We start from the raw sequence: 16,530 nt of genomic DNA, 5'->3' as shown, positions 1-16,530 counted from the left end.
ATTTAATCCCTAGTGCTGCAAAACAAAACAAACCAACCAACAAACAATACACATATATGTTAGAGTGTCTAGCACATAGTAGAAGATAGCTATTATGCCAAACTTCTTCTGGAGGATTCCTAAACAATACTAGCAAGAATGAAGTATTAGTTCCTTAGGGAAAGTAGGAAACTAGTAATTTGGAATTTAAAATTTGGTGAAGGACTGGAGATACAGCTCAGTTAGTAAAGTGCTTGCCTTGCCATGTACAAGGCCCTGGGTTCAATCCCCAGCACCACAATAAAATAAAATAAAATAAAATTTGGTAAAGACTTGTTTATTAGGGCTGGGGATGTGGCTCAAGCGGTAGCGTGCTCGCCTGCCATGCGTGCGGCCCGGGTTCGATCCTCAGCACCACATACAAACAAAGATGTTGTGTCCGCCGAAAACTAAAAAATAAATTAAAAAAAAAAAAAAAATTTATTAAATAACTGACTTTTTTTCCATTTTCAGATGCAAGCACTATAGAAGCAAATGAGGATATGGAAATTGCTTACCCCATAACTTGTGGAGAGAGCAAAGCCATTCTCCTCTGGAAGAAGTTTGTATGTCCAGGAATAAATGTGAAATGTGTTAAGGTAATTGTCTTCTTGCTGAGATGTTTCAGGACTTTTCCTTTTCAAAGGGTGTTGTGATTTCAGTGCCTCCTCTCTCTCTTCCACCAAATCTTTTTTTTTTTTTTTTTTTTTTTTTTTACTTTTTCTGCAGTTTTGAGGATGCAACCCATGGCCTTGAACATGCTAGGCAAGCTCTACCACTAAGCTACACTCCCAGCTCCTAATCAGTGTTTTTGATTTTATAGCTGTTGTTCTATCATTTCACAGTAGAAAAAATAAGGGTTGACCTGTATTTAAGTCCTATTGGAATATAAGTCCTATGAGAGTAGAAGACTTACCTGTTTTGTTCACTACTATAAATCCAACCTTTAAAATGTTCCTTTTTTTTTTTTCTTCCTTTTTGGATCTGGGGATCAAACCTAGGGCCTTATGCATGATAAGCATACAACTACCACTAAGCTATATGCCTAGCTTGAATGGTCCATGATGTATAATAGATAATCAATAAATATTTGTTCAATGAATGACTAACTGGATGACCTTGACCAAGTTTTTTTTTTAATTATTGATTGACCTTTATTTTATTCATTTATTTGTATGTAGTGCTGAGAATCGAACCTAGTACCTCACACATAATAGGCAAGTGCTCTACCTCTGAGCCACAACCCCAGCCTTTGACCAAGTTTTTTAATATTTCAGAGCCTCATCCTAAAATCGAAATAATCATATGTGTGTGTGTGTGTGTGTATGTATGTATATATACACACACGTATATATGTATTTTTACACATATCAATATCTATAATGCAAAACTGCTAGATTAAATCAGATAATATATGTAAATGCCTTGTACTAGTATGTATTGTGGAAGAGTTTATTCAAAATTATTATTTATAAAAATAATCTTTACAAGAGCATAATGTGAACAGAATTGTTCATTCTGTCTGCCACCAATAAAGACAGAATGAACAATTCTGTTCACATTATGCTCTTGATTGGTGGCTACATCAGTATCACAATGGCATCATCCTAGATTAATTAGGATTACAGAATTTCAAGGCTCTGCAGTGCTGTTGTTTTCTACCACACTTGTTCTTTCCACCATCCTGAATCTTGACCTTTAGGCTGGATAGATTATTTCAGTTAATTTCCTCAGCCTTTCCAACACTAGAACAAACTTCTGAATTCAAAGTATAAGTTGATAGTAGATACTAATCAATTCATTTTCTATCTGGGCATTGTTTTGTACGTAGCAAATAGAGTTATCATTTCATTCTTTTCCCTCTTGACTTACCTAAGTTGACATTGAACTGCTTTGGACTTTTTTTTTTTTTAACTTTAGTTCAATGATCAGTTGATCAGCCCCAAGCATTTTGTTCATCTGGCTGGCAAGTCCACTCTGAAGGACTGGAAGAGAGCCATTCGTCTGGGTGGAATCATGCTTAGGTAAGGTCTAGCACACACCTTTCAACAAACTTTGGGGCACTTAATTGTGGTAGGTCTTTTTCTCTTTACTTTGAGGTTTGTATTCTGTCTGAAGGATTGGCTTGAACATTCCATGCATTATTTGTTCTTTGTCAATTTGTTGTGTTTTTGGGGGTGCTGAGGATTGAACTCAGGGGCACTTTACTACTGAACTACATTTTCAGGCCTTCTTTTTAATATTTTTTTAGTTGTTGTTGGACCTTTATTTTATTTATTTATATGCAGTGCTGAGAATAGAACCCACATGTGTTAGGCAAGGGTTCTACCACTGAGCTACAACTCACTCCCAACACCTTCTTATTTTTTATTTTGAGACAGGGTCTTTTTTTTTTTTTTAATTTTTTAGTTTTCAGTGGACACACATCTTTTTATTTTATTTTTATGTGGTGTTAAGGATCGAACCCAGCGCCCCGCGCATGCCAGGCAAGCACTTTACCGCTTGAGCCACATCCCCAGCCCTTGAGACAGGGTCTTGCTAAATTGCTTAGGGCCTCACTAAATTGATAACACTGGCCTTGAACTTGTGATACTTCTGCCTCAGCCTCCTGAGTCACTGGGATTACAGGCATTGGATACCATGTCCAGCTCATCAAGTTGTTCTTTTTTTTTTTTTTTTTTTTTGCTGTTGAACCCAGGAGCACTTAACCACTGAGTTACATCTCCAGCCCTTTTTTAAGTTTTATTTAGAGACAGGATCTTGCTGAGTTGCTTAAAGCCTCACCAAGTTGCTGAGACAAGCTTTTAACTATCAATCCTCCTGTATCAGCCTCCCAGACTATTGGGATTATAGGCCTGCAACTGTGCCTGGCTATCAAGTTGTTCTTAATCCTTTTTCTTTTCTTCTTCTTTTTTTTTTTTTTTTGAAGTGCTGGGCTCAAACCAGATCCTCATGCTTGCCAGGCAAGCCCTCTATCACTGACCTACTCTCTCAGCCCCCAACTTGTTCTTAAAATCTCTGAGAGAGTCAGGCATAGTGGCATACACCTGTAATCCTAGAGTTTTAGGAGGCTGAGGCAGAAGGATCACAAGTTTGAGGCCAGCCTGGGCAACTTAGTGAGACCCTATCTCAAAATAAAATAAAAAGGGGTGGGAATGTATTTCAGTGGTAGAGTGTCCCTGAGTTCAATCCTCAGTGTTACCAAAAAAAGAAAAAAAAAGTTGGATAGATCAGATACTCTCTTGGCAGAGAAGCTCTGAGTAGATGACAGTCCTGTTTGAATCCACCAAACAGAGAAGTCAAAGAGCAAGTGAAACAACCATGCAGCAGTGTAGGCTGTTCGACAAATTCTGGGATAATATGGTGAAGTAGAAGGGTGCTTGAGCATTAACAGTTACACACAACAAATGCAATCCTCACCATCGCTGTACCCCAGAAATAAACATCAGAATGTGTAATATTCTGCACTCTCACCCCTTTTTTTGTAAAAAGTTTACCATTGTAGTTTTTCCCTCTTGAATATTAGCATTAGTTGGTATTCCTGGAACATTAATCTGCTGATAAAAAAATTTTAAATGTCAAGAATTACAAGTTATCTATAGAACATGTATCAAGAGCCTTGAAAATATCTTATCCTTTGTCTTTTTAATTATTTTTAGAGAAATCTATCCTAAGGAAAATCTGTAATCTTTGTAGAGATTTAAGCATAAATGTTTTTATTGTAACATTTTTATGGTAAAAATTATAGTCTGCTTTAATATATAGTCAAGGGACTTCTAAAGTAAATTATGACTTGTCAGAAATCTGTATGAGTGTATATTATGGATTGTTTTTCAGTCATTAAAATATATTTGAAGAGTTTCACATGGAAAAATGCTTATGAAGTAATGTGAAAAAGACAAATATAAAACTGACTAAATAGGATATGGGGTGTAGCCCAGTGGTAGAGCACTTGCCTAGCATACATGAGGTCCTAGGTTCTATACCCAGCATTGCAAATACTTTTTTTTAATTAAGGATAGGGAAAATTGCCAGGCACGGTGGTGTACGCCTCTAATCCCAGCAGCTCAGGAGGCTAAGACAGGTGGATTTTGAGTTCAAAGTCAGTCTCAGCAAAAGTGAATTGCTAAGCAACTCAGTGAGACCCTTTCTCTAAATAAAATACAAAAATAGGGCTGGGGGTGCTGGAGTTGTGGATCAGCACTAGAGCACTCACCTCGAATGTGCAAAGCCCTGGGTTCTATCCTCAATATCACATAAAAATAAATAAAATAAAGGTATTGTGTCCAAATACAACTAAAAAATAAATATTTAAAAAAAATAGGGCTGGGGATGTGGCTCAGTGGTCAAGTGCCCCTGAGTTCAATCTCCAGTACCCCTCCCCCCCCAAAAAAAAAGAGAAAAGATTAAATATGTGACTTATCAATGTTAAAACACATACACAGGGGCTGAGGCTGTTGCTCAGTGGTAGAGCGCTTGCCTAGCATGTGTGAGGCACTGTATTCAATATCCAGCACCACATTAAAAATCAATCAATCAATCAATCAATCAATAAAGGTGTTATTAAAAAAAAAAAATACACTGAGCTGTGGAGTTAAGTGGTAGAGTGCTTGCCTGGCATGCACAAGGGCTTGGATTCAATCCCCAGCACTGCAAAAACAAAAGCAAATAATAATAATAATAATACCCCCACATATTTACATACAAATAAGTAAAACTTAGTGGCAGAAAATATGTGGAAATACTGGGGAGTGATATTGGCCAGGTACTATGGCATATGCCTGTTATCTCACCAACTCAGGAGCCTGAGGCAGGAGAATTACCAGCTCAAGGCCAGCCTCAGCAAGTTAGCAAATCCCTGTCTCCAAATAAATAAAAAGGACCTATGATGTAGCTCAGTCATAAAGTACCCCTGGGTTCAATTCCCAGGACCAACCAAAAGAAAAGAAGAAAATACGCTAAAAATGTTGACATTGTCTGTTTATGAATTTAACCCAGGGGTACATTATCACTGAGCCACATCCCTCCCCCTTTTATTTAATTTTATTTATTTATTTATTTTTTGGTATTGGGGATTGAACTCAGGGGCACTCAGCCACTGAGCCATATCCCCAGCCCTACTTTGTATTTTATTTAGAGACTCACAGAGTTGCTTAGTGCCTCCCTTTTGCTGAGTCTGGCTTTGAACTCATGATCCTCCTGCCTCAGTCTCCTGATCCTCTTGGATTACTTATTATTTTTTTTTTTTTTTTTTTTTTTTTTAAATATTTATTTATTTTTTTAGTTCTCGGTGGACACAACATCTTTGTTTGTATGTGGTGCTGAGGATCGAACCCGGGCCGCACGCATGACAGGCGAGCGCGCTACCGCTTGAGCCACATCCCCAGCCCTACTTATTATTTTTGAGACAGGATCTTACTAAGTTGCTTGGAGCCTTACTAAATTACTGAAGCTGGCTTCGAACTTGCAATCTTCCTGTGTAGTATTTTTTTAAAAAAAGGCAAGTCATTTTCTTTATAGTTTTCTATATTTTCCATGGAAAATATTAATTTTTTTTCCTTTGTGTTGCTGGGGATTAAACCCAGGGCTATGTGCATGCTAGGCAACTGCTCTATTTCAGAGCTACACTCCCAGCTCATATATGTTCTTCATATATTATTTTTATATTCAGAAATACATAATCATTTTTTAAAAATTAATTCCAGGGAGCTGGAGTTGTGGCTCAGCAGTAGAGTACTCACCTAGCATGTCTGAGGCCCTGGGTTCGATCCTTAGCACCACACAAAAATAAATAAATAAAATGAAGCTATTGTGTCCAACTACAACTAAAAAATAAATATTAAAAAAAAAAAGTTAATTCCAGGCATAAGCCAAACTCAGAAGGTCAAGGGTCATATGTTTTCTCTCGTGTGGAGGCTAAAGAGGAAAAAGGTGGAAGGCAGGGTTCTCAAGAAATCAAAGAGAGGGCTGGGGCTGTAGCTCAGTGGCAGAGCGCTTGCCTAGCACATGTGAGGCACTGGGTTTGATCCTTGGCACCACATAAAAATAAATAAATAAAGATTTTGTGTCCATCTACAACTAAAAAAAAAAAAAATCAAAGAGGGCTGGGGTTGTGGCTCAGCAGTAAAGCGTGTGCCTAGCACATGGTGAGGCCCTGGGTTCGATCTTTAGCACCACATAAAAGTAAATAAATAAATAAATAAAGGTATTGTGTCCAACTACAACTAAAAAATAAAAATATTTTTAAAAAAATCAAAGAGATCAGTAAGGAAAGGATTCAGAGGATGAAAGAAGGGGAGGAAGGAGTGAAGTACCAGGAAGTGATATTGGCCAAATTATATTTTTATATTGTGTGCATGTATGAATATGTAACAATAAATTCTGCCTTTATGTAAAACTATAATATACCAATAAAAAAATGTTGAAAGAGCCTGTAATTCCAGCGGTTCAGGAGGCCAACTTTGATCGCAAGTTCAAAGCCAGCCTCAGCCAAAAAGCGAGGCACTGTGCAACTCAGTGAGACCCTGTTTCTAAATACAAAATAGGGCTGGGGATGTGGCTCAGTGGCTGAGTGCCCCTGAGCTCAATCCCTGGTACCCAATAAAAAAAAGGTCTGGGGATATAGCTCAGTGGTAAATCCCCCCTGGATTTAATCCCGAGTAACCCCCACCCCACACACACAAAAAAAAAAAAAAAAAAAGAAGAAGAAGAAGAAGAAAAAGAGAAAGCCAAGTGACATTCTACCATAGAGTTTACTAAAATTAAAATACCCTATGGTTTTTGCTCATGGCCTATAATAACAATGTCTGTGGATACAGTTATAAGGACATTCTCCAGAGAGTGTTTAGCATAATCAACTTTACTCTTTATTTATTTCTAGGAGAGTTGTTGTCAATTTTTTTTTAATTTGATTTATTTTTTTTTTCACAGTGCTGAGGACCAAACCCAGGGCTTCACACGTAGTAGGCAAGCATTCTACCACTGAGCTACATCTCCAGCCCCTATTTTTTTCTTTTTGGTACTGGGTATTAAACTCAAGGGCACTTGACCACTGAGCCATATCCCCAGCCCTATTTTGTGTTTTATTTAGAGACAGAGTCTCATTGAGTCACTTAGCACCTCACCATTGCTAAGACAGGCTTTGAACTCCCCATCCTCCTGCCTCAGCCTCCCAAGCCACTTGGATTACAGGATTGTGCCACTCCCCGCAGTTCTTTTTCCCTTTTTTTAATGAAAGAAGTTTACCGAAACTTTATATCTCTAAAAGTAGTAACACATTTTTCTAGTCTAGGATTACTAATACGTCAGAATCTCATCCAAAAATTCAGATATCCCTGAGGCATTTCTCAGTTGTGCTGAGATTTGAAATAGTATTTTCCCTTTTCAGATTTGGTTTCAGTGACATTCTTAGTATATACCTGAGCTTAGTGATTATAGCACATAGAAGAGAGTATTCAAAATGAGTAAACTCAGAAGAAAGGTGCTGATAAATATGGGCAGGCTCAATGAAAAATTTGTAGTCCCAATTAGAATTTTTGCAACCTAATGATTTCTAATACTGTTAGGTTTTGTTAATTTACTTAGTGGGCTAAGCAGTGTTGTCTCTATTTGTCCCTAAGGCCCAGGTTTTTGTTTTGTTTTTGTTTTTTTGATACTGGGGATTAAACTCAGGGGCACTTGGGGCCCTTGACCACTGAGCCCCAGAGCCCCAGAGCCACTGAGCCCCACAGCCACTGAGCCCCACAGCCACAGAGCTACAGAGCCACAGAGCCACAGACAGGGTCTCCCTGAGTTGCTTAGTGCCTCGCCATTGCTGAGGCTGGCTTTGAACTCATGATCCTCCTGCCTTATCCCTCTGAGCTGCTGGGATTAAAGGCATGCGCCACCATACCTGGCCAGTTTTTCTCTTTTAAATGAAGTGCAGGCTAAACTGGTACTTATTTCTCTTTCCACAGGAAAATGATGGACTCTGGACAGATTGATTTTTACCAACATGATAAAGTTTGCTCCAATACCTGCAGAAGCACCAAATTTGATCTTCTGATTAGCAGTGCAAGAGCTCCAGTGCCAGGACAGCAGACAAGTGTGGTGCAGACACCCACTTCGGCCGATGGTAGGGGGTAGGAAACCACCTGAAAACCCGCTGTGTTTTTCAGCAGTACTTTCCCCCTCTTTTCTCCTTTGTGTTTCTTAATTTCAATTCTTGTGAGCATTGATATGCTTTGTGCTAAGGTATGGTAATCTTGGATGGGATTCTATGTCTTGGAAACAGATCTCTTTTTTTCCCTCTAAATAATTCTTATTGGCCAGATCTTCTTCCTTGTTTCTTCTTAGAATGCATGGTAAGCATTAGAAAGATGGTTCAATAGTTAACACTTATGCAGTGGTTTCACTTTGGTGACTCTGGGCATATCAAGGATGAAATTAGACTGTTCTGAAAATCCTTTGCACTATTAGAGGTGAAGACAGCAGGGTAGATTAGAATGATGAATAGTTTTCAACTGTTGAACTGAGATTTATCAGTGTGTCATTGACTGGGCTGGACTATGAAGAGCCTGCCATAAGTCTCAGAGAGCTCTGCCTGGGTGGGCTCCAGATTACCAACATGAGGCTTCCTCACAGATGAATGGGATGGGCACACACTTCAGTCTTTTCGAATTTGGACTTAAGGCTCCTCGCCATCCAGCAAAGATATAACTTTATGGGAAAGATTATTCAAAAGGATTTAATCAGCCCAACTGGAGACTTAGCCATAGTTGAATAAAATCTGTCTCAACTACTATCATAAACTTATAGATATGCCTGATAATAATCACAAGAATGCTCAAGGATCTAAAAGGTTAGGGAAGTACTGTTTTTGAAAAATGATCTCTTGGGCTGGGATGTGGCTCAAGCGGTAGCGTGCTCGCCTGGCATGTGTGCGGCCAGGGTTCGATCCTCAGCACCACATACAAACAAAGATGTTGTGTCCACCGAAAACTAAAAACTAAAAAAATTCTCTCTCTCTCTTAAAAAAAAAAAAAATTATATATATATATATATATATATATTTGGGTTGGTTCACATTTACCATTCCTTTTATGTATTTAAAAAAAAAAAAGAAAAATGATCTCTTTACTTTTAGTTTTGGCCAGCCCTAATATTCTATGAGTAAACACTGGGAAAGTAGAAGACAAATCTCTTGGAACCTAAATTCCCTTCAAAAAAATATAAAATATCTAGCAGTTTGTATTTTTGCACACGTGACTCACTTGAAAAGCAAAAAATGCTTTGAAATGTTTTCCTTTTATTTGGCCCAAACTCCTTTACTTCTTTATCCATATTAACATTATTCTTTTGTTTGATTTTTGATATCCTCCAGTGTGTATAGTCCACACTTGTCTATATTGCTTGCTAGATTAATTTGATTTTTCTCCGTTCTCTTTGTTTTAAAGCAATTTATAGCTGGTATTTTGTTCTTCTCTATCAATCTGTTGTTCATGGATCTCTCTCTCTCTCTCTCTCTCTCTCTCTCTCTCTTTATTTTTTTATTGGTACTGGAAGTTGAACCCAGGGATATTTTACCACTGAGTTAGATTCCTTAGCCCTTTTTATTTTTTGAGACAGAATCTCTCTTAAATTCTTAGGGCCTCACTTAATTGCAGAGGATGGCCTCAAATTTGGCAATCTTGCTTTAACTTCCCAAGTCACTAAAATTACAGGCATGTACCACTGCACCCGGTGGATCTCTTACCTGATTTCTTGAGTCTCCATTTCTCTTGCCTCTTTTTCACAGGCTGATATAGGTAAGCAATAATAAACTTAGATATTCTAAATGCTTAGTATCAAATGTGTTTGTAGGCAAAGCTTCCTACTTTTACATAATTTAAGGTTCTCCTCATCCAATTAAGTGGGTAGCCTGGTGATCATGCTTATATTCAGTCTCTTTCAAAAGCAGATTGCCCTTTTGTGATTTTATTTTTTCATTTTATTACTATTATTATTATTATTTTGATACCGGGGATTGAACCCAGGGGCACTTAACCACTGAACCACATCCCCAGCCCTTTTTTATATTTTGTTTAGAGGTAGGGTCTTGCTAAGTTACTTAGGGCCTCACTAAGTTGCTGAGGCTGGATTTGAATTTATAATTCTCCTGAGCCACTGTGATTACAGGTGTGCACCACTGTTCCCAGCTTCCTTTCATGATTTTGTAAGTTATCTGCCTATCTTTCCCTCCTACCCCATTCTTTTTTCTTTTCTTTTTCTGTGCTGGGGAATGAACCTAGGGCTTCACACCTGCTAGTGCTAGGCAAGTGCTCTGCAATTGAGCTACATTCCTAGCAATCTTTCCCTTTGTATTCAGAGTAAAAAAGCCTTTCTTTTGCAGGGCAGGTTTTATTTAGAAAATCCAATAATCATCCTAGCTTGCTTAAGAGTCTAGTTCTTTTTTTTTTTTTTTTTTTAGTACTGGGAGTTGAACTTGGGGGCATTTGGCTACTGAACCACATCTCTAGCCAAATTTTGTTATTTTATGTAGAGACAGGGTCTCACTGGATTGCTTAGTGCCTCACTTTTTTTTTTTTTAATATTTATTTATTTACTTTAGTTTTAGGTAGACACAATATCTTCATTTTATTTTTATGTGGTGCTGAGGATCGAACCCAGTGCCTCACGCATGCTAGGCGAATGCTCTACCTCTGAGCCACAACCCCAGCCCAGTGCCCCACTTTTTTGCTGAGGCTGCCTCAGCTTCCCCAGCTGCTGGGATTACAGGCGTACACCACTATGCTCAGCTAGGAGTCTAGTTCTTAAAGCATGGACCTGCAGGCAAGAAGTGAGCATGTTTGTTTGTTTGTTTGTTTATTTAATACCAGGGATTGAACCCTTGGGTGTTTAACCAATAAGCCACATCCCCAGCCCTTTTTTTTTTTTTTTGTACTGGTGATTGAACTCGGGGGCACTAGACCACTGAGCCACATCCCCAGCCCTAATTGTGTATTTTATTTAGAGACAGGATCTCACTGAGTTGCTTAGCGCCTTGCTAAATTGTTGAGGCAATTGTGATGATGAGGCAATTGTGTTGAGGAACTTGTGATCCTCTTGCCTTAGCCTCCCAAGCCACTGGGTTTATAGGTGTGTGCCACTGCGCCCGGCCTTATGTTTTATTTTGAGACAGGGCCTCGCTCAGTTGCTTAGGTTCTTGCTAAGTTGCTGAGATTGGCTTTGAACCTGCTATCCCCCTGCCTCAGGCTCCTGATTCAGCATATACCACCTCACCTGACAAAGCGAGCATGTTAAAATAACATGGGCTGTGTGTCTGTATAAGATAGAAGGTAGCTATAGCTTTTGCATAAAATTCACTGGCCTCACATGTAATGGACTTCTTTTAGGTAGCATCACACAGATTGCCATCTCAGAAGAGAGCATGGAAGAGGCAGGACTGGAATGGAACTCGGCTCTCACTGCTGCTGTCACCATGGCCACAGAGGAGGGTGTGAAAAAAGACTCTGAGGAAATTTCAGGTACTTTTCCAATTCTTGTATGGGGTTTTTGTTTGTTTGTTTTTTATTTTATTTTATTTTTTTGCTACTGGGAATTAAACCCAAGGGAGCTTAATCACTGAGCTACACTCCAGCACCTTTTATTTTTTATTTTGAGACTATATCTCACTCAATTGCTTAGGGCCTCGCTAAATTACTGAGGCTGGTCTTGAACTTGTGATCATCCTGCCTCAGCCTCCCAAGTTGTTAGGATTATAGGCATGCACCACCATGCTAGTATCCTGTAGGTTTTTATGACCCTTACCATCACTATGATTATGGACAAAGAAGGCTTTTTAATATGAATAATACTAACCATAGTTAAACATCTTATTTTAATCCATGAAGTTGCCCTTCAGAGTCACATTTTACACATGAAGATTTGGAAAGGTTCAGCAGCTTGCCTAAGATGAGCCACACAACCAATAGGTGTCAGAGCTGAAATCAGCTGTTTGACTCTGTGTTCTATATTTTCCCTCCTATCAAATTGCCCCCAACTTTGGCACATTTCTTCAAACTTCAGGATGTCCAGAGGAATCAGTGGCACATGCCTGTAATCCCAGCAGTTTGAGGCAGGAGGATTGCAAGTTCAAAGCCAGCCTCAGCAATTTATCGAGGCCCTAAGTAACTCAGTGAGACCCTTTCTCCAAATAAAATAAAATTTAAAAATGGGGTGGGGTGGGGCTGGGGATATTGCTCAATGGTTAAGTGCCCCTGGTTCAATCTCCGATACAAAAAAAAAAGGATGTCTGAAGGCAAAATTAGATAGTGGGTGGTGCAGAGGATGGGGATTAATGATTTACTTAGAGGGGATCAGAGAGGCTTAATATCATTCTTCATTTATTAATTCATCTAATAAACATTTAATTGGTAATTATGTTGCAAGATTCTAGGTGCATAAATGAAAAGACATGGCAACCTCCCTCAGGGAACTTTTTTTTTTTTAAATATGTTTTTAGTTGTAGATGAACTCAATACCTTTATTTTATGTGGTGCTGAGAATTGAACCCAGTGCCTCACACGTGCTAGGCAAGCGCTCTACCACTGAGCCCACAACCCCAGGCCCCCCGGGGAGCTTATAGTGATATCTATCCAATAAGGGAGAGTATATCTTTTAATTAATATTTAGTTTAATATCTTTATTATTTTAACTTAATAATATTAAATATTATCCAACTTAAAATTAAATTTGAATGTAATTAATACTTAATAATAAATATTTAATGTTTAATATTTCGCTTGCTATCTATTAGAAGAAAATATCTTTTTCTTTTTTGTTTTTTAATTTTTTAATTTATTTAATTATCTGTTTTTATAGACAGAGCCATAACAAAATAAGGGTATGACAAATTGAGGCAAGCTCCTAAGTGACTGAAGGGGCCAAATAATTAAGTAACAACTCAGGAAGGCAGCTAATGTCCCAAAGTTCTTTCCCTTTTTCCAGTAACAACCCAACAAGAAATCCTTTTGAATTGAAATAATTTTGAATTAAATATTGTAGAGATGTGCCTAGGTAGCTTTCTTTGTTTACCCTCTATCTTATCCTCTTGTGCCAGAGGACACATTGATGTTTTGGAAAGGAATAGCTGATGTAGGCCTGATGGAAGAGGTTGTCTGCAACATACAGAAGGAAATAGAGGAGCTCCTAAGGGGAGTTCAGCAGCGGCTCATCCAGACTCCCTTCCAGGTCACAGGTGAGTGCACTGATCCTAACAACAGTGGTCATTTATCAAATACTCAACAACTGTGGGCAGGTCCTTTTAGTCTCACAGCAACTCTGAAGTACAAATATCATTATCTCCATTTTACAGATAAAGGAAAATAAGGCTCATAAAAATTAAGTCACTTGTTTAAAGTTCATAACTGGGTTTTAAACTCAGGTCTGGCTGTTTTTTCTACATGTAGTTTTTCCTTTATAAATAGTGCCAGAAAGAAGCACTTTCTCCATACCCCTGCCCCATATTCACTCTCTAACTCACGCGCTCTCTCTCTATTGTATATATATGAATGTGTGTGTGTATGTATGCTTGATCTTAGCCAAAAGGCTGAGAAGCAATGTGTGTATATACGTGTGTGTGTGTGTAAGGTGTGTAAGTCTGAAAATTAGAAAAATCTATCTGGTTTTAGATGATGATGATGATTAGTTTTGGTACTGGGTATTGAACAAAAGGTACTTTACCACTGAGCTACATCCCCAATTCTTTTTAAACTAGGTTTCACTAAGTTCCAACTTGTGATCCTTTAGCTTCAATAGAAGTAGTCAGAGTATGAGTAGTAGGATTTATATTTTTAAAAGATCACTCTGGTTGCTCTCTGGAGAGTTTATGGGTCATAAGTGGAAATAAGAAGATGAACTGGGAGAGTTTAAAAGATTAGTCCAAGCAAAAAAATGAAGCTGAGGGGCTGGGGTTGTGGCTCAGCAATAGAGCACTCGCCTAGCATGTGCAAGGTCCTGGGTTCGATCTTTGGCACCACATATAAATAAAAAAAATAAAGCCATTGTGTCCAACTACAACTAAAAAATAAATATTAAAAAAAAATAAAGCTGAGGACTGGGGCTATATCTCAGTGGTGGAGTATTTGCCTAGCATGCACAAGGTCCTGGGTCCAATCCCCAGCACCAGAAAATAAAAAGAGGAGAAAAAAGAATAGAGGAATTCTATGGATTCAGTGCAATCTCAATAAAATTCCAGTGGGATTTAAAAAAAGAAATGAAGCCAGGCATGGTGGTACACAACTGTAATCCTAGCAACTCAGGAAACTGAAGCAGGAGGATCACAAGTTCCAGGCCAACCTTGGCAACTTAGGGGAGACACTGTCAAAATTTTAAAATTTGGGGGGCTGGGGATGTGGTTTAGTGGTAGAGAACTAGCCTAGCATGTGCAAGGCCCAGAGTTCATCCCCAGCATTGAAAAAAATAAAATAAAATATTTTTTATGTATTTATTTTGATCTATTTTTAAATTTATATTTATTTATTTATTTATTTTTAAAATTTTGGTACCAGGGATTGAACCCAGTGCTGCTTAATCACTGAGCCACTTCCCCAGCCATTTTTTTTTATATTTTATTCAGACACAGAATCTTGCTGAGTTGCTTTGGGACCTGACTAAATTGCTGAGGCCGGTTTGAACTTGTGGTCCTCCTGCCTCAGCCTCCTGAGCCCCTGGGATTATAGGTGTACCATCACACCCAGCCTAACAACTCTTTTTACTCCCTGCAGTATTAGGGATTGAACCCAGGGCCACATGTATAAGCTATGTTTCCAGCCCATTTTACTTTTTTGTTTTGAGAGAGTCTCGATAAGTTGCCTGGACTGGCCTTGGACTTATAGTCCTCCTTCCCCAACCTCCCAAGTAGCTAGGATTGCAAGCATGTGCCACCACACCCAGCTACTGACAAAATTTTCAAGAACTTTTATGGAACATGTAGGCACAGTGACTCAGAAGGCTAAGACAGGGGGATTGCAAGTTTGATACTAGCCTCAGCATCTTAGGGAGATCCTGTCTCAAAAAGGACTGGTGATGTATCTCAGTGGTAAAATACCCATGGGTTCAATTTCCCCTTTCAAAGAAAAGAAAACTTTTCTAAAAGGGAATAGAGATAATACTTTGTGTGTGTGTGTGGGGGGGTGGTGGTGGTAGTTCTGGGGAATGAACCCAGGGCCTCAAGCATGCCAGGCAAGCACTCTACCACAGAACCATATCCCCAGCCCCAGAAGTAATACTATTAATAATAATATTGGGGGCTGGGGTTGTGGCTCAGTGGTAGAGTGCTCACCTAACACATGTGAGGCCCTGGGTTTGATCCTTAGCACCGCATAAAAATAAATAAATAAAATAAAGGTATTGTGTCCAACTACAACTAAAAATAAATAAATATTTAAAAAATAATATTGCATACCTGCCAGAGATAGTGGTGCATGCCTGTAATCCCAGTGGCTTGGGGAGCTGAAGCAGGAGGATCACAGGTTCAAGGCCAGCCTCAGCAACTTAGCGAGACCGGCTCAAAATAAAATATTAAAAAAGCGGCTGGGGAGCTGAGGATATAGCTCAATTGGTAGAGTGTTTGCCTTGCAGACACAAGGCCCTGGGTTTGATCCCCAGCACCCCTGCAAAAATGCTGGAAATGTGACTCAGTGGTTGAGTGCCCCTGGGTTCAATCCCTAGTATCGAAAAAAATAATAATAATAATAATATTGCATACCAGTCCTCACATGTGACACTTAAAATATATTTCTAATCCTCATATCTATTTTACAGAGTAAGTATTTACAGAATAAGTATTATCAGTTCTATTTGTTTCAGATGGGAAAACTGAGGGAGTGAAATGACCTACCGTAGGTCACATAGATAGTAGCAAAACTAGAGTCAGTGCTTAGCAGGGGTGAGGCCCTAGGTTCAATTCCCAGTACCAAAAGAACAACCATAAAACTAGCAAAACTAGTTTTCAAACTTAGGTCTTGGGGGCTGGGGATATAGTTCAGTTGGTAGACTGCTTGCCTTGCATGCGCAAGGCCCTGGGTTCGATCCCCAGAACCAAAAAAAACAAAATAAACAAATTTAAGTCTTATCTAGTCTAGCCACAACATTTTCTTTCTTTTTTTTTTTTCTTTTCTTTTGTTTTCTCTTCTCTTTTCTTTCTTTGGATTGAACCACAGGGCACTTAGCCACTGAGCTGTATCTCCAGACCTTTTTTTGTATTTTATTTTGAGATAGGGTCTAAGTTGCTAAGGCTGGGTTTGAATTTGCAATCCTCCTGCCTCGGCTTCCCAAGCTGCTGGGATTATAGGCATGTGCCATCATGCCTGGCAAGCCACGGTGTTTTCTATACTGAAAGTAAAAACTTATAACCAGACAGAGGATATTTTTTTCTGATTTCTTTCTTTCTTTATATGGAAAGACATAGGTGTAACAATTAAATAAAAAAGCATTTATACATGTGATAAATCTTTGTATAGAAATTATTAAAATGCAATGAGGAAAATTTCA

General features: G+C 38.7%; 1 protein-coding gene across 4 annotated transcripts in view; it reads left to right on the top strand.

The window, feature by feature from the left end:
* Gmeb1 (glucocorticoid modulatory element binding protein 1) overlaps window positions 1–16,530 on the top strand; it is a 45,384-nt gene that overhangs the window by 19,040 nt on the left and 9,814 nt on the right. For all 4 annotated transcript variants that reach the window (XM_046469420.2, XM_046469421.2, XM_046469422.2 and 1 more), the window contains exons 4-8: window positions 493–617; window positions 1,939–2,042; window positions 7,974–8,131; window positions 11,391–11,522; window positions 13,097–13,234. In XM_046469420.2, the coding sequence (XP_046325376.1) occupies window positions 493–617; window positions 1,939–2,042; window positions 7,974–8,131; window positions 11,391–11,522; window positions 13,097–13,234 (657 nt within the window). The remainder of the gene's footprint in view (window positions 1–492; window positions 618–1,938; window positions 2,043–7,973; window positions 8,132–11,390; window positions 11,523–13,096; window positions 13,235–16,530) is intronic.

Source organism: Marmota monax, unplaced genomic scaffold (genome assembly GCF_021218885.2).
Source record: "Marmota monax isolate L192 unplaced genomic scaffold, Marmota_monax_Labrador192_F-V1.1 WCK01_AAM20220418_F8-fsc00008, whole genome shotgun sequence".
In the NCBI taxonomy this organism is placed as follows: domain Eukaryota; kingdom Metazoa; phylum Chordata; class Mammalia; order Rodentia; family Sciuridae; genus Marmota; species Marmota monax.
The sequence above is the reverse complement of the archived record's forward strand: the minus strand, read 5'-3'. Positions and strand labels throughout refer to the sequence as shown.